The sequence below is a fragment of the Cololabis saira genome, chromosome 14, assembly GCF_033807715.1.
Source record: "Cololabis saira isolate AMF1-May2022 chromosome 14, fColSai1.1, whole genome shotgun sequence".
NCBI classification, from domain to species: domain Eukaryota; kingdom Metazoa; phylum Chordata; class Actinopteri; order Beloniformes; family Belonidae; genus Cololabis; species Cololabis saira.
Window position 1 is genome coordinate 23381584 of NC_084600.1, and position 25010 is coordinate 23406593.

Here is a 25010-nt window from a genome sequence, read left to right on the forward strand (position 1 = left end):
AAAAGTGACACAGATTTTTGCTCTCAATTTTTTTATCAATCTCATTACTGTACCATCACATGCCTTCAGTTGCCTGACAGATGATCTGAGTTGTTAGATTACCTCAAAGTAAACCCATCTTTACTTTGTGCTCATTGGTTCTTTTACCATTTACTAAAGGTTAATTCATGCTTGATAATGTTTGCTGTTCTCACTATGACAATCCTCACGTGTTTGTGTGTGTGTCTGTGTGTGTCTGTGTGTGTTTGTGTGTGTCAGAATCCAACTTGGCGGAGCTTGGACTTTGGCATGCTCCCAGATCTTTTGGACACTTCGGTGTCTTGCTTCGTGGTGAGGATCTGGGGAGGACAGGAGGAAGAATACCAGCTTCTCATTGAATGGAAGGTCAACTTGGATGGCCTCAGATACACAGGACAGCAGGTCAGCAAGCACTCATCAAAAACGATTTATGCGTTAGTCATGATCGTATACTGTGCAGAAATCTGGGGCAACAATTACAAAACATCTCTACAGCCATTAACCATAATGCAAAAAAGAGCAATAAGAATAATCCACAATGCTGACTACAAGGAACACACAAACCCATTATTCCTGAAGTCCAAAATACTCAAATTTTTGGATATTGTGGGCTATCAAACAGTGCAAATAATGTTCAAAGCAAAAAATGATCTGTTACCAACAAATATACAGAAATTATTTAGAATTCATGAGGGAAGATATGGTTTAAGGGGCAAAAGTAATTTTAATGTCACATTAATACGCACAAACAGGAAAGGTTTTTGTGTTTCAGTCAGCGGGGTGAGGCTATGGAACAAGTTTTCAATGGAATTAAAGCAATGTCCAAATATTAAACCGTTTAAAATAAAATACAAAGATATTATTTTTCAGAGGTACAGGGATGAGCAAAATGCTTGGGTGCAATGATACAGTGTTTATTTTTTATTTATCTATTTTTATCCTTATTTTCTTACACTAGTCAGTAGCTTATGTTGCTACAATGTTTTTATTGTCTTGTTTTGATTGTTTTTGTTTTTTTATTTTTATTTATATATTTTTTTGTATTATGTTTGCATAATGTTATGTTCGCATGTGTTAGCTAGTCATATTTAAGGAGAGGGGGTGAGAGTTTATAAGTTTTACTTCTTCTCACTCCCTTTCGAATATGTACTTTGTTATGTCTCATGTTAAGACGATTGTCTTATTTTCTTTCTTTTTTTATATGATTCATATTCGAAATAAACACTACTACTACTACTACTATTATAATACCATAAATATGTAACAGCACATGTCATTTCTACAAAGTTTCTACAATGACATTCAGATTAACATGTTGTTGACATAGTGGCGTTTTAGTGTCTTGGAGGGCTGCAATGAATAATTGACACAGTCGACATAAATCAATGACAAAATGAGTTGCCAGTGAATTAAGTAATTGATTATTATTTGTTTACGTCGTCACACATCTGTTTCATGCTGTGGGTTGGCACTTACATCAGACCACTCTACTACCTGAGCCACAGCTTCCCCCTGTTGTTTGTGGACCCCTTCTGACTAAAGATGCCTTTTGGAAAATAATTATGTAGTCATGTAAAAAAACAGTGCATACTAAGTCAAAAGGCAGAAGCTCTTTGCATAGACTACACCCTTACTGCTTCAATTATACATCTAATCAAATGCTCTTAATACACTAATCATCGGTACCTCAGCAGATGTTTTAGCTCTTTTACAGTTTTAAAAGATCTACATGGTGTACAGGTTTGGTAAACAAACCTGTCAATGGTCGCTTTTTACAATAATTTAATAATCAATACCTTTTAGAGATTACATGTAGTGTTAAAATGTATTGATTTATTTGTTTCGTCTCTTTTTTTTTGCCAATGGCTGACCAAAATCCTGTTAAAAGATACCAAACTGACAGGACTGCTGTGTAAATATAGGTTATTTACTATGTGGATGACATGTCAGCATGTGTGTGCATCATTCAGTATTAACCAGCCTCCACAGATCTGCAGGTCAAGTATGAAAGTACTCCACCGTACCTTCACACTGGATTTTAAACAAAGCTGTGCTAACAGACTGGACGGTTGCTCAACCGTCTAGTCCGGAGCATGCAGCATCTAGAATATACAGAAAATCAGTTTATGCGTGGATTAGTTGTTCATGTTTTAGTCTGACCATTTAAACATTTCAAGTCTTAACTGTAACATTTGTAGGTACAATGATAAAATGTGTTGAATGATTGGGGTTTTCAGAAGTGCTCCTGAGCTCGCATCAGGACAGTGTCTATTATAAATGCAGAGCGGAATTTGAGGCAGTGTTATTCTCATGGTATATTGAACGGGCATGATCTTCAAAGAAAGCTGAACAATCATGAAATTTTACTGATCAGGGGTGGTTAAAAGATTTGCTAATGTTTGCATTCTGTTCTTGTTTACGTTGCTCAATTTTTTGGGGGAAATCGGATTGTAAATCTACACTTTACACTTTTTTAAGACCCGCATTCCCCTCTGATTTACCAAAACAGTAAATCTTACACAATACTAAGCCCTACATTCCCTCATTTCTTACTTATTTTCTCTGCAGTAAATCCTCCTTTCATACATGGGAAAAGGATGATGTGAGAGAAGCTCACAGAGTTGGATTACGGGTTCTGATCTGTATGGATAACTCTTTTTGTCTTTTTAATCAAAGAAATATATTTTAATCTGACTGTGGAAGATGGTTTACCTTTTTCTTTTAGGAGTTTTTCATATTGAAACGGTGTGAGTAACATCACACTTAAAATCCCGAGGAGAAGCTCTGTGGTCTTTGCAGTCATCACAGTCAGGCTGCATAACAAGACCGTTTCATGCACATCCTAATGTGTGCTGTTCTTTGTTCTCTCCATCTCTGTCACTGCAGTCAGTTTCCTCTGTCTCGCTTTGTCCACAGATTCGATCCAGAAATCCAAATGAGATCATATTTGGATTGAACGATGGCTACTATGCGGCAGATTTCGATCTCAAGGTACAGCCTTTTTGTCTTTTTTCCTTAGCTTTTACATCTTAATGGAACGCCAAGTTCTAATTGAATTATCTCCATTCGGACACCAATTGGCTTCTGCACTGAAACAACGACTTGTGGCTGTTTCAGGACCAGACGGAGCAGAAGGATCACAGCCAGCTCCAGGTCGACCAGAGTTCAGTCAGGAACTCGTACAGTGTTTTCTCTTTGCTCAGGTAAGATTCTTGCAGTTCAGCAGTATTAAATCATATTATCATTTCATCAAGTTTGAACTTAATTTTTTCTACTTAAAAAAAAACAACTTCTTTCATCAAATTTATTGCAATCTCATAGTGTAGCAGCATCAGAATTCACTTAAAAAATCTCCAATATGTTTTTCATCCAATCTTGTTTCCATAAAGCTTTTGACAGTTTTTTCAAATCCTTTTTATTTAATAATGTACATGAATGACCTCCTGCCTTAAGATCTGCCTTTTGAGTGTTTGTTATCCAGCAGGTGGTGCTATACGAAGGGCAAGATTATTGAGCCATTTTTCAGGGAAGCTCAGCTGGCCTCCAACTTAATATGAGCCTAGACCAAGCCTGCATTGTGTTTTTAGACAAAACAGAACAAATGCCAAACATTTTAGCCACCTTTTATAATTAATGTAATGTCAAATTGAGTATTGACCACAGACTTTAAGTACTTTGATCATGTTAACTTAGAAAAATGCCTGTTGTACCATTTTACGCCACAAGAAGGCGACAGAGATTTATCAAGAAGTCCCTTGTGTGAGAAGAGCCCTCGTACGTAACTAAGAGCATGAAACATCATGGAACGGGCACATCTGTTGACAAACAAGTTTGTTGTTCCAACACTATATTTAAATGTGGCAGAATGTAAACAGTATTTTCAGAGTAACCAGGGCTTCCCTGGGGAAACCCTCTTAACTGGCGCCTGATTGGGGAACAACTAAATTATGCCCAGTTGGGCCAAAATAAATGCGTAACGGGAAGATTCAATTTAGACACTTCTAAAATGAGGATCCTGTCATTAGGGCGCACTCTCAAAGTTTCCACTAACTTCTTCCCTTTTTTAAGGGTGTCAGGTTTTTCTTTTCTTATTTACGGTAATCCAAGTCTTTGTGGTATCAAGAAAAAGCAGCTATAATTGGAGTGAAGTTCAACTGTTCACACCGATTCTAAGGCTGCTTTATGTCTAAATGAAAGGCGGCTGGCTCTCTAGGCAGCTTACAGGAGGAAAAAGTGCATTTTGAGTCATAACTTTTATGACCTCTGCTCTTGCTTTTCCTATTATTGCAGCCTTCCCTCACATCCTCATCGTATCCACGCCCTGTGGGACTCTTAGGAGTTTAACACGTGCACATTGATCCCAGTCTTTCCTCACGCTGCTCAGCCTGCAGCTTTTCACCCCTGTCAGAGCTTTCACTGGGCTTAGTTTGCTCATATATGCTTGGTCTATGATCATGTGCTGGAGAATGATTAATTAGATATTATACACTCCAGCAGGAGTTAGTCTCTACCCCACCCCTCTGTGCTAGATGGCTGTATGTTCTCCGTTTCTGACCCTGGGAGCACTGCATTTTCTCAAAGTGCATTCACTTTCTGAAGCATTTCTGCGAACTGTGGAACTGTGGATACACACATTACTTGGAGTACATTGCACTCGTGACGTGGTACCATTCATGACTTGTTCTTTGGGGTGGGAGAAAACAGTTAACCATACCCTGAAGGGAAACACAGCGTAAGACACTCATCCAGTTCTCTCCTAGTCAAGTACAAATCATATTTTTCAGCGCAAAGCTTTAATGGAAAAGGATGAGAATTGCTTTACTAAGAGCTTTTGATCTTGATGAATTATGGGTAATTTGTCAGCAGATTTAGTCTGTTCTTCGGCATGGGTCCCCTTGCCGACTCCCTTCGCTTGTGAGAGTAAAATGGTTATGTGGGCTTGCAGATATAACATGTGTCAGATGTTGAGATGAAGATGGAGCGTGCAGATCATCAGTCAGCAAACTCTTGTCTCTTAAAGAGTGGCTGAGGTGGAGGGAAAGCCACATCCTATGCAGAGATGGGCCCCTGTGAAGGGAGCATAAAAAGCCAAAGCAGACAGCGATGAAGATGATCCAGCTGCCTTACGAGGCAGTTCTTTTTTTTTTCTCCCCCTTTTTGCAGGAAAAAGCTTGAGGGGTAAACGGTAAGAGGGGCAGGATGACCTGGTAGAGCTGGTTTAACCTAGTAGCCCCTACAATAAGCAACACACAGATTAGATGGATATTAACTAAAAGGATTGGAAGTGGGTTACTGTTTCACTTTTATATCCATTCAATCATCTTTCATGGCATGGTGTGTGCTTAAATGGCAGATTGAAGTAGTGTTTTAAGTGGAAATACCTGAGTGATACTCACAGCTCGCTGAAAGTTGATATGTACTTATGCTGAGTGGCCTTTCTATTGGCAGCAAGACCATTGTGTAGGCTAAATATGAAAACAGTGGCTCCATGACACATGGTAAACATCATTCTTGGGGCACAACTTTCACGGTTCATTGTGGTGTCCCAAACTCCTGGAAGAGAAGCTTTCTTTTCTTCTCCTGTGATCAGAGCCATATGTAGCCTGCGTTTTCCCGACTTGCTTGTGTATGCCCCAATGTGAAGTATACATGTAAGTGCAGTATGTGTCAACAGAAGAAATGCATGGTAAAGGAAAGGCTCTATGGGAGGTCTAGTACCTCCTGAGACAGTTGAAGGAATAATGTTTTCCTGCGGACAGCCCCTGAGGTCTTCTGGCCTGCTGCGTGGATGCTGTGGGCCACAGGATGCTGTTATCGTCCTCCTTTAAAGCAGGCAGCTAGACCTGAGTCTGGATGGCCGTGGGGGTCTCAGCCAGCAGCAGGCAGACGACAGACCCAAACTGGCTGCACAATCTTAAAGCTGCACTCCAGGTTTTCATTACACTTAACTGGAGCTGACCTCTGCGGAGTGGGAATAACTTTTCTTTTACATTTTGTTTTAGTTTTCAGTGTTTTCTTTATGTCACCTCATAGAACACTCCTGGGGAGGAAAGAGACAACAAAAACAAACAAACAAGAAACATCTATTCAGAGAATGCATTTTGTCTAGACATGTATTTTCCTCGGTTGGCTGCCGTCTATTCTCTCCGCGGGTCAAACTGTTTCATATTGTCTTCTTTTGCCTCTTTGTCTCTAGTGGTACGGCCTTCCTTGTGTGCAGCGCTGTCTCTGGTTACATCTGTCAGCTTGTTGATGTTCATGGGTTCATTCCTCAAACCTCTGCAGTTATGCCACAGTACCAAGCTCGAGTCTCTGTGGTGTTTACACAATTACTTGTGTTTTCTGGCTTTCTACACACACAAGAGAAAAATTACCAGGGTTTGGCAAGAGGCCTTCACAGTTTTTTTTCCTTTTTCTTTTGTCCTATTAACTACAGTGTGACGATCAATTCGATATCTTAGCGTAAGACAAGAGCAGGATGCGTCACAGCGGGGATCCAAACTTTTTTAATAATCCGCACTTACCAAAATGCATAACCTCTTTCTGACCTTTTCAAGCCTAAACACGTCGCTTTTGAGATCCCGTTGGCGCGCCTGTATCATTGTTGTAGTTTTCATGTAAACATGGCCTGCAGCAACCTAACAGCTCTTTACGAAAACATCAGCCCGGAGGAGCAGAAATGCACATGCAGTTTTCTAAAAAAAACACAACACAAAAAAACTGCAGTAATCTTATCTTCCATTTAGTGTGGATGAACACAATGGCAAGGTGATGTGAATAGCAAGTGAGTAAATGTGTTGACATTCCTTTGCAATGAGATATATATATATATATATTTATACAGAATTTACAAGAGTTATTTTGTTGTGATTATCTGCTGTTGTGGTGTCTGTTTTGTTCCCAGTGGATGTGTTCAGGGGGATGTTATCACAGCACTGTGTTGAATTGGTGATTTGGCCACTCTAACCCTGATCAGTAGAGAGTAGTAGAGATTATGCAGAAATCATGTCTCTAATTCAGCATCACTGTTGTTTCTGGATGCTGAAAAAACTCTGGATCCACTTGAATGATGCATCAGGTGTAAGACTCCACACAGATGTAGATATGACAATAATTTCATTAACTGTATTATGATGTTGTACACCAAACCAATGTATTGCATTAAAAACACAACCATCCCATCTCAACGCCATGTTGTTTACACTGTGGAGCTTAACTAAAATGCCTAACATCTGGATTTCAATTGAACTTTGTCATCGAACCATTAGCTGAAAAAATAACAATTGATTATGCTTTTAAGGGTATAAAATTGAGAGTAAAACCTGCACACTGTCATAATACTTTGATAACATCATCTTGTTTCTTCCTGATGTGGTGAGGATTCGCCACATCAAATAGATAATTTGCAAGTAAGGCTCAGTTTCAGGTTACAAGGTTACAAAACTGTGGAAATATGATCTCCTGTCTTTTAGCCAGCCCTTTAATATCAAACATGTGCAACATTTTAAATGAAAACAAACAGAAATAACATATTTGGGTTTGAAGATCACAACAAACTGCCATAAAACAAAAGATAATCTCACACAGATGTTTCATAAAATCAAGGCATGCCTCAAACATTGGTCAAATCTTTTCATATCTCCGAGGAGTCTTGTGAAAATTGAAAGGATGAAAATTCACAAGAATGTTGCCTGTCAGTACAAAAGGGTTGATATTGCATGGATAAAATGTTTCAGGCTAAATGTTTCAGGCTTTCTCGCTCAGATAAAAATGGAAGATTTTAATTACATCATTCTACAACTTGCTATTATACTGTATATCGTTTTCATTATTTAGTAAAAAAACATTATCATGGGCAAGTTCAACTTAGCAACGCACCAGTTTGAAAAAACGGAAAGAAAGGATTATCTGCTTTTTAGTCGTTCCTAAATATGCAGCTAAAAAGTGTTTCCTTCTTGTGATATGTTTTTTTTTATTTTTCTGTAGCAGAAAACCCAAGTTAAAATATTGTACACACTATTAAATTGTAGCACTAAAAATCTATTGAATGCCTGGGGTAAGAAACGATCCAGGGATATTTAAAAAAGGGGAGGGGGGGAAAGAGGATGACATTTCCTGGAAAGATATCTGGAAAAAAGCAAGACAGCCCTTTCGTGGCTGGGAGGAGAAAAAAAAAAAGAAGCTCAGTCAGTCCAGATTATTAAACAGATTATATTACTCTCCAACAGAGTTGTATGAAATGTAGACGAGAGCAAACGAAATGTGTTCAAAGCAGCTCAGTTCGAGCCACTTCGCTTGGTACGTTGTAAGACGGGGATTAAATCAAAGAAACCTGATGTGGCCAAACAAAGCAATACACAATTATTTTTTTGTTTGTTTTTTTTCCTCTTCCATCTGCGTGACTTTACAAATGCATTTGCCATTTGCCAGCCTCAAATCCCCAACACCCCCCCACACTTAAAAGCCACTCAGAGACTGCTCAGAAACAGTTAAAAGGAAACAGTTAAAGAGTCTGTGACATTCAGGCTGCATCACCCGGGACCCCCTTACATGTTCTTCACCCCAGAGCCCAGCTGGATACGATACTTTCTATGTGGACTTTATTTACTCTGTGCCTGCAAGGGTTTTTCTCCAGGTCGTCTTCTTATGGTCCAAACGTATGTATGTCAGGTAAATTGATTGAAATTGTTGTTGGTGTGGGCATGTGCTGTTGTTGTTTCTCTGAGTGGTCCGTCATGGTCTGGTGACTCGTCCAGACGGTCCCCGCCTCATGCTTGGTGACAGGTGGGACTGCAGCTCTGAACAGGATGAGCTGGGCTGAAAAATGGAAGCTGTTGCTTTATTAAACAATATTACAGAATATAATGAAATGGGCACCAATAGAGCAATTCTGAATGTGAATGTATATATTAAAAGAAAAGTGTATTTTTATAAGTCATGCCATGTGTAAGGGATGACTAAGACAGAACATGAGGAATATCAAAATATTTGAATGTTTTCTTGGATGTGGTGTGGTTCATGTACTGAAATAGGGACTTAAGATGAAAGTGCTCTACGTTGATTGAGTTTCTTTTATTTCTCTCTTCTTTTTTCCCTTTGTTGTGTCATTTGTCAACAACAACAAGACTGCTCTCTGTAGTAGCAGCAAAGGAACTATTTAGTGGCTTTCCTTTTCCAAAATTACTTAAACAAGTGCAAGTCTTGCAGTGAATGCTTTTTTTTTTTTGGTAGTTTGATTAAGACCTTGCTGGTCTGCAGGTTGTACTGGTAAAGTAAGAAAGGACCTCATTACAGTTACTTTTATCTTTATACTGTCACTACATGGGACATCTAATGATATTTATTGAATATGTAACAATATCTTTTCATTCTGGCTCAGGATTTAGAGGTAAATGTGTGTCAGTCTTCAGTGCGTGACAGAAAAAGCTGCCCCAGAAAGCGCTGTGTGAAGTTGTGTGTGAATGTAGTTTGTAGTGTAAAGTGCTTTGATTCCTTGAGAAGCCTTGGAAAGCGCTGTATACAGGCAGTCCATTTACTAGTTAATTTATTGGTTTCTAAATATTCAGCAAAGGGTCTAAGATGGTTTTACAAGACTTTCAGCTCTCGGAAGACAAACTGTGTGCTCATTTATATCTTCTTCAGAGCCCTCTCTCCTGCACATCTCTGTAAGCCAGATGACACATCTGTATATTGCTGATTCCTTCCCCAAATTGCGGATACTGGACCAGAATCAAGTGTATAAACTGTGGCAAATGTTTACATCAAGGTAATCAGTAAAGGTAAATGAAAGAAAACAAATCCTGTTGGATGGAGATTTTGGCAGGTGTTCTCATATTGGAAACAAAAAAGGGGGAAGGGAAGGAGAAGGGGGCTGATGGGTGGTCTTTTTTCAGTTTTAGTTGCTTGGTTGTGCCATTCGGTTTGCTGCAAAATAAAACAAACTGATTTACTGTAATTAAAGAGTCTGTTGATGAACTTGAATGTGATACCTGCTGTTTATCAGGAAGTTTCAAAAGCATAATTATATCTGACACCCTTACAAAACCTTGTTCCATGGTGGAAGGAGCAAATGTTATTGTTTTGTATGATGTTTATCTGCATCACGGGTTGAGTGCACAGCCTCAGCCATAACTTCCTGAAAATCTGCAGAGGAGTTGTAATGTTCCTCGCGTGCTCGGGAAGCGGAAAGCTGTCAAGGCTTGTGTGTCAGCCTTCTCTGCCCAGTGACTACAGTGCCATCCTACCATGGGTGCACACTGGGAACAGCCCGGCCCGGCGCTGCTTTTCCAGGTTGTAGTGGTGGACAGGCATTAAGCCAAGACTTTAGGGGTGATAAGGAGGCAGACATGCGTGAAAAGGAGAGGGGAGATAACTATGCTAACCTGAGGGAAAATACATTATCAGATTCTCGTGCTGCAGTCACCCCCAGAGATGAAGCTGTCAAAACAGATTTACCCTGATGTTCTAAAGAACTATCTCTATACGCTATCACTATCACCTCAGACAGATTAACAAATGTGGGTAGAAAACATTCTCCTGTAGGATCACTCCTGCTCTGCTTATATCGTCATGCAAACCCTTTTTCCAGCTTGGTTGCCAGGAACAGGCAATAATATCCAGAGGTGACTATGGGAATTTCACGACCAAAAAAAGCCTCCTAGGATTTGTAAAATAACCCAACCAAGCTGCTAGCCTGATTAAGAAAGAAAAGAAAAAAAAAAGCCTCTGATACTAAACGCACTCACGGGAACGTTTCTGGAAGACCAAGAGTGAGCACGTAAAGACAAACCAGTTTGTATCCTCCTTCAATTCTCCAACCAGAATCCCATCTTCTTGTCTGCCACAATCAGCGTCCAGTTTCTCCCGGCTTTCTGTGATCTTTACCAGAAGTGAGTCAAAATCTTTAACCATGAAGGGAAATAAACACATTTGCATTCATCTGCAATTTTGCTGCTCATATCTTCCATGTAAGTCCTCCTTCCTTGGTTTAAATGGAATAAAATCTCATTGAACCCAACTATTTACTTGGTTCCCGCTTGAAATAAGAGCATTCATCACCAAAGCAAAAGAAGGCTCTGATCTTGAGGCCGCTTTTTTATATGCAGCTAAATGTTAGCACTTAAAACTATTGTTGGATCTTAAAACTTTTGAAATTCAAGATCGTTGCTGTGGTGTTTATGTTGTGGTATATATTAAGACTGAGGGTAACGGGGGGAAAAGAAAAAAACAAAAGGCTATGACAGCAGAGCCTCTCTGTGTACTTTTAGAGAAGGTTGTCCGTCTGTCGGTGGCCCCTGGACTTGGAGCCAGCTCTCTGGGAAACGAGCTGCTCCTGTGATTGATGGTCTGAATAATGTGTTTGCTTGTCATTTCTGCACTAATGTTGCTGCTCCATATTTCAGTGATGACAGTGACATGGAATTTGGTAATGCTCGTGGTTGATTATTGGGCCTTTTTGAGGGTTGTCTTTACTGTCAGGGACTAATAGCTTCAGGTTTGTCAGACAACGTGTGATTTTTGAACCGAATTGCGGTTGGATCAATAGACAGTAGCACTTTGCGCTGCTTTATACTTTGATCTGTCTGTTCTCAACTGTGGACTTTCTATACTGGATATGTTCTCAGTGTTGTTTTTGTCCATTAGTTCATGTCAAAACCTGTCATTAACTTTTACAGTTATAGAAAAAAGTAAACAAAGAGAAAAATACCCTGAAAAAATGACTACTCCCCACAATCATAATTCATAGTGTCATATAAACAGTTACACTAAACAATCAGGCTGGAAAAAAAAAGATAAATTACTGTTATACTCACAACCAAGTCAATTTTTACTCAACTAATCAATTTTAATCATCTCTTGGAAACACAGTTTCAGCTGTTATTGTGGTTAAATGTATTGTTAAATGTATTGCTCTTCCTCATCGCCACAGGCTTCACACGGCACAGAGAGCCATCAAACAAACCCAAACGACGGTGCAGAGGATTGGGAAGGAGATTGAGGAAAAGCTCAGGACGACGGCGACCTGCACTGAACGGGTGAGCACCGACGCCCACGAGCAAACCCATCCCAACTCCTCAGCAACTTCAGCATGCTAGTTTACTGCCAGTAGCAGTAGTTGCAATTTGATCGTGCTTATGTATACTGCACACACAGTGGCGGGCGGTGCATTTCACACATGCCTTCGGTGATGTCCAACTTAGTCAATAAATACCTTTCATTATGCAGCATTTATAACACCAGGACTGGAGAGTAGCTAGAAACACGCTTAAGCACTAATAGGCATTGCATCACCTCAGTTGTTTACAAAATGGGCTATTATCCGGCGCATTTTAAAAATCAACAAACCCGCATCAGCAATTAAAACAAATCTGGTAAGCTACTTTCAAAACATAAAAATAAAAGGGTTTGACTATGCATTGCTAATGCATTGATCTGCATAGCACTGCCGTGTCTCAAACTAGTAAGTATCCATATCCAATCACAGGATGCGTAAATGTCACGTTCAACGTGAGGGTAGCTAGAGGGTCTTACTGACACAACATGTGATCTGATTGGCTATCACAACTATCTATGAACTGTATTTGCGCCCGCATTGTTTCTTCTGAAGATCCCGGGCAGATTTCATACAGCCTGGCAACATAAGAGCGCTGAATTCTGATTGGAAAAACTCTAAACTAAAAACAACAGCACTGGAAGGAGCATAGTATGACATGAAGATAATATTAATACTTTTAGATATTTAGGGAAAGTCGATTCAAAATTAAATGTACCTTTTATCATAATTATGGTCATGATTTCTAGTTATGTTAGGCCAACAAAGAAGGCCTTGTTGGCCCTGACGGCCCACCACTGTGCAAACGTGATAACATGAAGCGGGTTTTGTGTTGTCTAGGATCACAAAACACCACCAGCTGTTTTTACTGTGATTAGCTACTGGTTTTTCTGCATATCAGCTTCAGTAGATTTTGTTATGCTTGTTAATACTTTCCAGGTTGAGATTTTATCACCTAAAGCCACATATGTATAGTAATCTCACGTTAAAGACATTTTGAGACGTCATTATAGCCCGGAGCAGCTTTTGAATGTTGTTTGCTTTTATGACCCAGCTGAAAACTGCAGACGGACTAAACTGGGTCAATGGGAACGCCTTGACCAAATCTTCTGATTCTCTGTAGCAGTCAGCACTGGCTGATATTATCTTGACAAATAAAAGGCTGAAATGTTATATATATATAAAGACGACCTGCTAGTTGAAATATGGTGTTGTTTAAGAGCACTAACAACATTTTAGAGCAGTAACTGCTGTGATCAGCGATAACGGCCCTACTGGCTTCTCGTCTAATAATAAACATCAGTATTTACTAGGATTTACCATTTGAGAAGTTTTGTTGCTTTTATTCCCCAAAGTCCAACATGTAATTGTATTATAAGTCATATTAGTATCACTAAAACCCGTCAGCGGCTACTTAATCTTTTGATGGATCAGCTGAAAAATGAAGGAGTAATATCCCGCTCTCCGAGTGATAATGTTGACCAAATCCCCCGTTTATGTTCCCAACACCTGCTGTATCCTCAACTAGGTTCCTCAGAAAAAACAAGAAAGCCTGAAGTCCAACATTTTTGAAACTGACAGCATCACAGCTGTGAAAATGCAGCGCTAATCCCAATATGGACTTTGTGTTTATTCTAAACATTCACTTCAAAAACATCCCTCATCTTTTGCTGCTACAAACGTCCTGAGGAATTGATAATAACTGTTTCTATTTTACCTGGTAGTGTTGAATGGGGAAATTCTTCAATTCTTTTTAGTTTTTTTGTGCTCACTAAAAGTGTCAATCTTTGACATTGTGTATGTGCGGGGGCAAATAAAACAGATTTAAAGATTTTCAGTGCCGCTTCTTGAGCCTCCTTTGCCAGCTGTTACAGCTGTTGCCTACCTTGTTGCTCTTCATCAGCTTTTGCCATGGATCATTCTCTTGATCCTCTCCGCAGAACCTCCCCTTACCCATTAAAGCTGCTGCACCAGCGTTGGCCTCCCCACATTAAACATTGAGGCTTCATAATTCTGGCTACAAAGGGTCCCTTTCAAAACCTTGTCTCGGACGTTTCTCCCTCTGTGAAACATTCCTTTAAACCCCTTTTCAGGGCTCAAACCAGCTAATAAATCACATAATCCTCGTCTTCTACCTTTCTGTGAAAGCTCTGCCACTTGGAGTGAGTGGAGCATTGTGTGGCTCTTCTAAGGGTTCTCCCTTTTGAGAGCTCTGTACTATCCTTATGTGCACCTCACAGTGAGCATGGATCAAAGGAGGACCGAAACGAGGCCACCAACCCCAGCACATGGCCCTTTCACCCTCTCACCCACTCTTTGCCATTAATCTGCTGGGTTGGAACACACTCTCCATGCTTTCTGCTTATTTACTCAGCTGACCCACTGCCGTTTGATGTTCGGTAGGAGTCAGACAGACCCTGGTGGTGGCTTACAGTCTCTCTCCTGCAAACACACTCACATGCCTGTGACCTCCTTGTCAACTAAGCCGCTCAGTGAAAGTGTAGGAGGGTCGTGGTTCGTGCCAAAGCCAGTCGTGGTTAACATGCAAGTATCAGGGTGCGACACGCTGGAGATATGGAGGCGCTATCAGTTGTTTCTGACAGATTCCACTCTCTGTTCTCTCCTCAAAGCCGTCAGAAATCTTCAAGGAGAGACATATCTGTGATTCTTCAGATCCAGGCCACGATGACTATCTGTGTGTGTGTGTGTGTGTGTGTGTGTGTGTGTGTGTGTGTGTGTGAGGGAGAGAGAGATATATCACAGTTGTTTGTAGGTGTTGATAGGATAAATAACAAACATATTCCCTGTCATATCTCCATTATGCATCTGATTCTCCTCTGTAGCTCTGTTTTGGTCTTAAAGCTCATATTACACAAATATTTCTTTGCCATCAGTTTATTAATGTTGTCTCATAAATCTGTTCATTCCTACTTAATATTTTTCATAGTATTATTTTGTTCCCCTTTTAAGTTCTGCAATCTATCCAGAAACATCTTGTGCTATTTCTATATACAGGAACAACACAAATGTGATTGACTCAGTCTGCTGTTATCAGAAATAAATGAAGCAATAGGCTGCTAACTCACACATTTCATGGGATGTGTTTAAAAAAAAAAAAAAAAAAAATCTCATCTACCTGCTTGGTCCAAAGACAAGTAGGCCCAATGATTATGTGGCATTTTTATGAAACCTTACATGCCAGGTGGTCATTTATGTGACCTACACCGGTAGGTGAGTAGGGCCAGGTGATGCAGACCGTGTCTCCTCTAAACAAACTCAGCTATGAGTTAGCAGATGCATGCTAAACCAAACCAAAAGCAGTCTGTTACGACACATCTACAGATTTTTCGCAGTTGCCGACAGGCTCTGGCTATGACTGAATCCCTGCTGACATGATTACCTATGAAGTTTAAAATAGTTATGGTAGCTCATGTCACTCTGCTGCTAATCGCTCTGCACTGGCTTCCAGTTGCAGCGGGCATCAAGTTCAAAGCTCTGCTTCTGGCTTACCAAACAATTACCCAAACAGCTCCTGCCTACCTTCACTGCTTCATCCAGAGCTACACCCCCCCTCGTCGGCTCCACTCTGCCAGGGAAAGACGCCTGGTGCTCCCACCACAACATGGCGTGAAATCAGTAACTAGACTCTTCTCCTCCATTGTCGCCGATGGTGGAACCTACCAAACTCTGTCAGATCTGCAGGGTCTGTACCTACTTTAAGAGCAAGCTAAAGACTCAGCTCTTAAAGGAGCACTTCTACATAGAGTAAACGTCTCTGCTCATCAGAATTAGTTAGAAGATTTGCCGAGGTCTTTGCAGGACTCAGCACTGAGTCAGCTGCATGCACTTATGACAAGATGATCCCATGATGGTGTCTTTTTAGATGCAGCTTTCTTATATAAAGGGAATGTTGTCTTAGGTGGGAAGGAAACAAAAAAAAAATAATAATAATAATTCTAGCACTGGCATGGCAGCACGTGTGTCCAACTGGACTCACAGTCTGACCAGCACTTATCCATGCTGGACCCTCATATGTGGTTTTATTGATGTGGTGTTCTCTCAGATGTAAGTCACTTTGGATAAAATTATCTGCTAAATGACAGTAGTAGTAGTAGTAGTAGTTAAAATCACGACATTTTGTTAGAAGTGATCATTACTTTAAAAAAACAACAAAAAAACAATACAACAGCAATCCCCATTAAAGAGTTTCTTTCTGCATGTATTTAAATATGGTGTATTTTAAACATATCTACAAAATGATTTCTGCATTAGGAGATGGTAGCAGTACTTAGTTGGGCAGGGTAGTACTGAAATATAATGTTGCTCAGTAACAAAAAACAAGTATTCTTCATTTCCATGAGTCTCCCCTCGCAGCATCCTACCTCATAGACTTCTAACTTTTTCTCAAAATGTTCCAGTCTAGATATTTTCTACTTCCTCTGGTGCCATTCAAAACACATTCCTTGGTGTGATAACACACTGATAACGTCACCGTCTGCGCCAGTTTGAGAATGCCCTCTGTTTACACCTGCCTGACTGGATGTCTTTTCAGGTTGAAGTTGGAGGGGGGGCAGCTGTTTCCTCCTACTTCCAGTTTATGCTGCGATAACAGTGTATGCAGCTTTATCATCATGAGAACACTGTCACAATAATGACACCACGGTAGACAAAAAGCATGCTCCGCACATTACTGTGTGGTACGTTGGCGGTGATCTTGGTACCGAGACGCACAAATGGAGTAATTTTAAAATGAAAACATTAAAAAAAAAAAAATCTTAAGCAAGAAGCCAAGAAGTTAGAGTTGTTCTTTTAACCGGCTGAGGCCAGATCCAGCAAATCGTGTCAGTGAACCTGCATGCAAAACCTTTTAAGTGGTTCAGCTCTCGCATATGCAACATAACTAATATCGAACCGATGGAGCTGTCAGACAAACACGCTCTGCACTCCCCCATAATCGGCTACAAGAAGTGAAAACACATGGAAGTGAATTTAATATAGTTTTATCCAAATATAAAGAGGAGCATTTGAACAGACCACAATTATGCTTAGTGATGAAATGAACACATTTATGCAAGATTGACTGCAGAGCTTTCAAGACATAACTATATTCAGCGCAAAATATGCGATTGCATATGGCAAAATAAAATTAGTATTTTTAGAAATGTTGCAAGGAGGCCAAATGCAAGTTTGACCCAGATTCTCATGTGCTCACATCTTATCGGATCAGCTTCTTGAACACCTAAAGCCAGAAGTCCACACCACTTAATTTAGGCAGCCGTTCCCATGACTGGAGCTCACTACTAAAACGTTAGACCAATAACACTAAACTCAGGGCTCAGTGAGATGTTTTCGGTGGCCAGGTCGTTCTTTCTCACTTGTCATTAGTTTAGCTGTTGACAGTGGATTCGGGATTATTAACTGCAAGCATTTCTCTGTGGATGTGTGTTAAATCAGTGAGACACGGGATCAACCTGCAAAAACAAAGCGTGTTTGTGAAAGAGCGAGATGGAATTTTGGACTCTCGGCAAAATGTAATAAACCCTGAATTTTTCTGAATCTTTGCCCCTCATCATATTTCTCTGGTTCTCGTCTTGTTTTCTGTGAACAGAAGAAAGAGCGGGAGTGCATGCAACTGCGTATCGCTGTGCTGCGCAGTGAGCTGCAGCGGCAGAGGAAGGCTCTTGGCAGAGAAGTCGACGTTCAACGGAAGGAGAGAGCGCAGCTGCAAAAGAAAGGTAAACCAGATGGAAGCTGATTAAAATCACATCATCTACAAATCGGCTTTTAATGTTGTGCAGGAGTTATACATTGTTTTTAATTTCTTTCACCTTAATTGCAGAAAAATAATCAATGTGTTAATAATAGCTGAAAACCACTGTTTTTTCAAATTAAAAATGTCATTTATACATATTTTTAAACAATTAAAACAGTTCTTTTGAAGGACTGTGAAATACCACCGGGCTCCTTCGTTTTTGTTGAAAGGTAGTAGTCAGAAGCAACAAACAATTTATCCAACTATATGAACTGTCTATTGATGCACTCACCGAGTGAACAACATTTGTGTTTCTCCCAACTGTTAGAATAAACACGGACACAGAAGTGTTTAAAAGAAACTGAAAAGCAACTCATTTTGCCGTCACTCGTGGTGTAAGTCAAACATTCAAATCACTTGTGTAAAAAGACCTAATGCAATAACATGTTCAGTTAATTCCTTCAAAAGTTCTTGTCAAAATGTTCCTCGACTGGCTCTGCTGCAGCTGCGAGCAGAAAAGAAAATGGAAGAAAACAGTATTTCTGACATTGTTTATTTTAAAAAGGAGACAGAACTACCAGAGGGTTTTTCACTTCAGCACACTGTAGAATGGATAAAAAGTATTTTAGGATCAAATCCTTTCTTCGTCAAAGCATCTATGTTATTCCCAGTTAATTAGTTATTAATTAGTTCAGTTATCACTGTATTTTCCATTTAAATTTAGTTACAGAAGCGTTAAGAACGTTTTTATTAACAAGATAAAACATTTAATGTGTAAAACTATGGAATCAGTTCTGGAAATACAACTCGCAGAATGTCTCAAGTTCATTAGACGTGTCATTTGTAACTTGAGCACATGTTTGAGCTCATGAGGAAAAATGACTCGCGCGTTCGGTCAGAGCTTTGTTGCTTTACGCAAACATACATGCACAAACATTGTGTACAAATATATAAAACCATTGCTGCGGTTTCTGCACTTTGTTCCAGTCACTTAACCGAGAATGTTTGTGCAGTGGCGTCACTTCAACGACCCTGTGAAGTCTGCAGCTCGTGGGTTTCACTGCTGTGTTTACTGGTCATAAAAAAAATCAAAACTCTGTGTTTGTGTTACCGGGCAAATGTATGCATATACATTTGTCAGAGGTTTGCAGCGCATGGGATTCCACTCTGCTTGGGAATACTGTGTACAGTTACTCTCCCACCTCAAGAGGCCCTTTACTTGTGAATGAAATTATAGCTTCCTGTAAAATGTAATCATTAGTATCAATAACGAAGTTCCTGTCAACATTTTTACTGTTATTTGCTCCTACTCTCAGGCCGCCATCAGCATTGACGTTTTTGTCAAAGCAGGTTGTTTTGAGATCTGTTTGGCCAGAGGATAGGGCATAACTGAGCCCTCTGATGTAATGATTGGTAGAAATACACACACACACACACACACACACACACACACACACACACACACACACACACACACACACACACACACGTCCTTATTTTCTTAACTTCTTAACTCTTAACTCTTTTCTGCTTCTGTCATCACTGCGTCTCCAGCTGTAAGACTGTGCTGCTCTTATGCCCCACAGCTCATTGATGGGATGTTTACAGACAAGACAGGTGCTTGTTAAGAGACGGGTTCAAAAGAGAAAAGGTATTTTTGGTTAAGCCGGCGTTTTATCTCTGAACTGAATCCTGTTGTTTGTTCATAGACTCAAAAGTTGAAAGCCACATGCTGCTGTACTCTTGTGCAGTTGCAGCTTGTTGTTTAACTCTTCTAATCAGCTCCAATACATTAATCTGTTTCACGATGGGAAAAACCAGGCATTTATTACAGACAAAATGCTTTCTAAGACATGTGTTTACAGTGTCTCACACAGCAGCTGATATTATGTCTGATTGCATTTACATTGGCATTAAAATGTGTTTGTAGTTTAAATTTCCTTTCCCTCGTTTTGGTCTTTCTGTGCAACAATGAAAAAGAAGAAAGGAATAAAAAAACCTCTTACAAAATATAGCAAAGGCCTGATCTTTTTACGCACTTATCAGTCACAACTATAGAACAACTGACAGACAAGATAAGCAAAATTGATTATGTTGTCACAATCGCATGTGTCAGTAAAAAGTACTGGGCTTCAAGCAAGCAGTGACTTATTTAAACGGATGTGTTGGAAGCAGTAAAAATGGTTGTAATTATCTGAATGAATCAGAGAGCTTGTGGCGGCTCAACCGCTGAGTCTGAGCATCTCTGAAACGGTAGGCGTTGTTGAGTGTTCCCAGCGAACGGTGATCGTCACCCAAACTGGTCCAAACACTCAAACCCAGTGACCTGGCAACAGATTTCTTGAGTGATTTTTATTTATGCTCATAGTTATTACAGCCCCGGTAATGACTAAGACGGAAGTCTGAAGAGGCACAGTTCACTGAGTTTGCTTTTTTGCAGGCGTGCAATGCCACAAACAGAGTGTTGATGCTGAGAACTCTGACAGCATGGAACAGTGGAAGTACTTTAGGTGGCCTTGCCTGATGTTGATGTTTTTTAAAAATATATATTTTATGCATTACATGGACTCACTGTAGCAAAAATGTTGGTTTTAGCAGAAAAAGGTCAGGGAGAAGCACACACAGCTGGAATACAGCATACAAGGATAGTGAGTGTGATCCTCTGGGTAGCGCTCGGTCTGGAAACCATGCGTCCAGGCCATCATCTCGCTGTAACTTTGAGTACTACTTAACTGCACATTGTAGTACACCGCAGACCTCCCATCATTGCAAAGGTATTTCCTGATGGCAGTGGCCTCTTTCAACAGAATAATATGCCCTGCCACTCTCCGAAAGCTGCTCAGGAGGACTTTGAGGAACATGACAAAAAAGGTGTTGACTTGGCCCCCAAATTCCCCCCATCTCAAATCTATCAACCATGTGTGGGATGTCCCGGATAAGCAAGTCTAGTCCAAGGCCCGGCTTGAAAATGTGAGGGACTTGAAGGATCTGCTGCTAATGTACCGGTGTCTGATACCGCAGGACACCCTTTTTACTGAGTCCATGCCTCGACAGGTCAACGCTGTTCTGGCGACATGACGGGTCCTACGCAGTATTTGCAGGTGGTTTTAATGTTGTCACTAAAAGTCTATGTGTGTTGATTAGATTAGAAGCACTTGTTGAATATGTTTAATTTTTCACACATTCCAGTGTCTGTTAGATCCGGCTATCTTTTAACGGGTTATTGACAGTTTAACAGTGTATATAAATACATCCTTATGCAGCATGTCCCCGGAGGGCACACCGTATCGACTGTTAATCTCCAGTCTTCGTCACGCTCTTTAGGATCTCATCTGTAGCCGGCCGTGTGGTCTTCCTGCCTCTCACACATTCTTAGGGGCCATTAGCAAATAACTCTTATCAGCCGTTTATGCTCCACAAACCAGTTTGTCTCAAAAACAAGTGCCCAAGGAAACCCAAACATGTGTGGGCTCTGCAGGTGTGCGCATGAGCTAGAAGGAAAAGATGAGATGAAAGAGCACGCTTTTTTTTCCTAACTAATAGAAAGTTGCCGCAGACGTGTTGATGCCTGTTCTGTGTGTGTCTTTGTCACATCTGTGCACACTCTCAGTGCCATCCTAGACAGTATTAGCACAATGAGCAAAAGAATACGTTAGCTGTCTGAATCATCCTGATGACAGGTTAATGAGTAGCTGTGCCGTGCCTGCTGATCCATAGTAATGGCAGTGAAATTGTGACAAGTGTAAAGAAAGCTTGTTTTTTTTTTGGGGGGGGGAACACACACACACACACACACACACACACATACAGTACATATGCTATATGTCTCTCATACACTCCAGAATAGAAGATATATATGACCATGACCACAGTTTTAGATTTTGCAGCTGTGATTTTTAAATAAAAGTAGTCATTTCCTTTCCCTGAAATGAATAAGTTTGGTTTTGCTGGGGTCATGCCCTTGTCGCAATTTCCTCCTGTCTAATTTCCCTCCTTCCACCTTGAGCAGACAGCATAAATCAGGCCCGAGAGCGGCATTTATTGTACTAAGCAACAGTCATTTTTCTCATGCTCTGCATTGCAGCCGGGGCTCTGGACCAATAAATGTCAGTGGCAGTGTTTCCTAAGTGTTTGGAGCGCCGTTTTGTGAAGGGGGTGTGCAAAGTTATTTGTCACCTCTGAGAGCAGGTCTCATGTTGAAGCCATCATGATTCAGGCCCGTTCAGCAGAAGCTCAGAAGCTGTGAAATGCATTCCTTTTTAAACTATTTAGCAGTGATCATCAGCTCTTTCTCACTGTAAAATTGCATCTGATTCTATGGGGGATGCTCAGTTCATTCATAGATGTTTTATTTTTGTAATTTTCAATCAACAGCCATTCAAGAATGTCTCAAAGCCAAAGAAAACCTACCATGGTGGTGTAATAAAGTAAAAAACATACAAACCACAATAACTGAGATTATTTGCAGTCTTTAAATGTGATAAGACTGTGTTTGAAAGTATGTGTTCTTCTCACTGATATTTTGTTTGATTTTTTTTTTTTTTTTCTCATAAATGAAATCTTTGTGGGTAACAATTTCAGAAACACGAGTGAGGCAAAGTAAATTTGCTGATAAAATGCACCTGACTGAGACATTTGACAAGAAAAAAACTGATCCTGTTCCTTTTTGCGTATGAAATCCACTTGGCGGGTGTCACAGAACCTCTTTTACTGCTCAGGTGATGACACCAGTTGAACTGTCCAGAATGATCAGGAATACCATGAGAGTTAGGAAGTTTAGCTTGTGCGTTTTTGTATTAGCTGATGTTGACTCGTGCTGAAAGTCTTTGACCCTGTTGCACACATGAATCAGCGCATCATTAGTAACGTCCATTCTTGGTCCGCTGCAGGAAGTCCATTTCGTACCAATGAATTACAAAAGACAGGTTGATCTGAATGATCCTATAAAAGCAGCAGATGCTGCCTTTTTGCAGCTGGATTATCTTTTGAAGTCCTCCATCTGCTGCGAGAGGCGCCCCGCTGTGCTTTGGCTCACAGCTAATACGAGAAAAGTTGTATTTTCTCAACATTACGTTCATAATGAAGCTTCTACATGTTTATATTTGTTTTTTTGTTTTTTTATTGACGTGTGAAGAAACAAAAAATCCAGGGTACCACTTGTGTGTGTGTGTGTGTGTGTGTGTGTGTGTGTGTGTTTTTCTGCTATGGATTGTATTTTGATACTGTACCGCTACACAAACTAGAACATGTTGGAAGGATGAAAGGAAGACAAGATTGATGGATAGAACAGATAGGATGGAGCTGGGCATTACATGAAAGCGGTAGTGCAGAAGAGGCCCATGCTGTCCATGTTAAAGTATGTTTTGGTGTCATCACTCACAACAGAGGTACGGCCTGTCTGATCTGTCTGATGCCATCTGTCTTTGCAGCTAATCTGATAGAGATGTTTCAGTGTGTGTCTGCTCGCTTCATCCCTCTCTCACCTTATACCCTCATGGTGCCAGTTTGAGAAGCATGCGTGTAAGTGGAAATATGTGATAACAAGTACGTCCCATCATCCATCTGATCAAATGTGGTTTGATCATCTTCATCGCTTCAAGCTCACATTCGTGCCAGTTGCTGACAGACTTGTCACTTTTCACGATTTCTCTCATTTTTTGTTTTGGTCATTCTTCAGGACCTCAGTAATCCATAGACCTTAAACTGTAAGAGATTTCCTTGTTGATTTTTAAAGTTCTAGACTTGGACTTGCTTTGATTACACATTTAAAATGATAGTAAATCTGTGTGAAATGTGTTTTTTTCTTTCCTCTGATGTTTGTTTCTTGCTGGTCATGCTTGAACATCAGCGCACATGTACACTACTTACACGCCAGAGCTGGTGCTAAATACTGTGACACAAGTTTCACAAAACACTGCAAGGCTTCCCAGGATGAAAACATTTCAGCCGTAGAAAAAGCAAAATACTGTTATTGACAACGCAAAGTCCTAAACACTTGAGTCAGAACAATTTAAACTGTTAAAATGTTGTTCCTTGAAGACGACTGCACAGATCAGAATTCATTGACTTCAGTGGAAGGAATTGAAAACATTTTTTTCTTCTTGTCAAAGCCTCGAGTTGCATTACCTCCTTTCTGACTTCCAATCTATATGTGAATTGGTGGATTATTCATCTCTCACTTGTCCGTGGGGCAAAAACATCTTGGGATCATGGATGAATTTGAAATGTAAACACCTGAAAACACCTCACTTGACAACAAAATGGGTTGTGAACCTTGACAGTTTCAGAAATGGTGAAGCTTGATGTCTTAGGGAGGAACATCACCACTGATTTTAAGAGCCCTTTATCACAGAGATCTGAGAAACAGATCCTAAAGTTAAGCTGATTATACCTCTGTGTGATGTTGTACTTCATTGGATTAGCCTTTTAGTATTGCAGTTGCAACACTTCCAATTATCACCATTCAAAGCGTATCTCCCCGAATTTATTTATGTGGCCTGCTGTGTATTTACAGAGTCTGACGAATCCTATGATCTGCATACATATGTTGTTTGTTTTTATGTGGTGCCAAAAGGCAATGGTTTGTGTCTGATCAAACAGGCTGCATGAGTGCGCTTGACTTTAACAATGAAACACGGGCCCACCTGGATGTTCAGATGTAGTGGAACTGAGTAGCCAAACCTGATCATTTACATTTTTGTCTTTTTGTCTCTGTCAGAGGATGCATATTCTGTTCAACACGAGAGTCTGAAGGACGAAAAAGAATCCTTAAGCACGCTGCAGAAGGAATGCACAGCCAAGAGGTATGCATAAACTGTAATCATTTTTTATGTATTTGTTTTATTTCTGCCTGGAAAAAACTCGGATGGATGCATTTATGGCGGTCAGCCCTCTAAATCCCTCCTTCTGTGAACTATACGGCTCAATTAGTTTGTCAGTCTTATTAAATTGCGTTGAGATCGCGCCCTTCCTCTTGGACCCTGCCTCACTCTTTCAAAACAAGCTGATCTCTCTGTGCTTTGCGCTGCCTGTTCATGTATGTAAAGAGAAGGTTTGCACATTGTGTGTAAAAGGTCCACTGCCTGTTTTTTGTCTTGGCCTGTGAACAAATGTTTGCGGTGGGTGCAGATGCAGCTTTATTTATCTGAAAAGTACCTGGCAATTCCGAAGGGGAAACCAAAGCTCTGC

The 25010-nt window shown here is 40.3% G+C and overlaps 1 protein-coding gene across 1 annotated transcript in view; it reads left to right on the plus strand.

The window, feature by feature from the left end:
- The window catches only part of uvrag (UV radiation resistance associated gene), a 93821-nt gene that overhangs the window by 13792 nt on the left and 55019 nt on the right, over positions 1-25010 (plus strand). Inside the window, exons 4-9 of the mRNA XM_061740199.1 lie at positions 259-420; positions 2935-3009; positions 3136-3221; positions 11948-12053; positions 17679-17805; positions 24541-24625. Of these exons, the coding sequence (XP_061596183.1) occupies positions 259-420; positions 2935-3009; positions 3136-3221; positions 11948-12053; positions 17679-17805; positions 24541-24625 (641 nt within the window). The remainder of the gene's footprint in view (positions 1-258; positions 421-2934; positions 3010-3135; positions 3222-11947; positions 12054-17678; positions 17806-24540; positions 24626-25010) is intronic.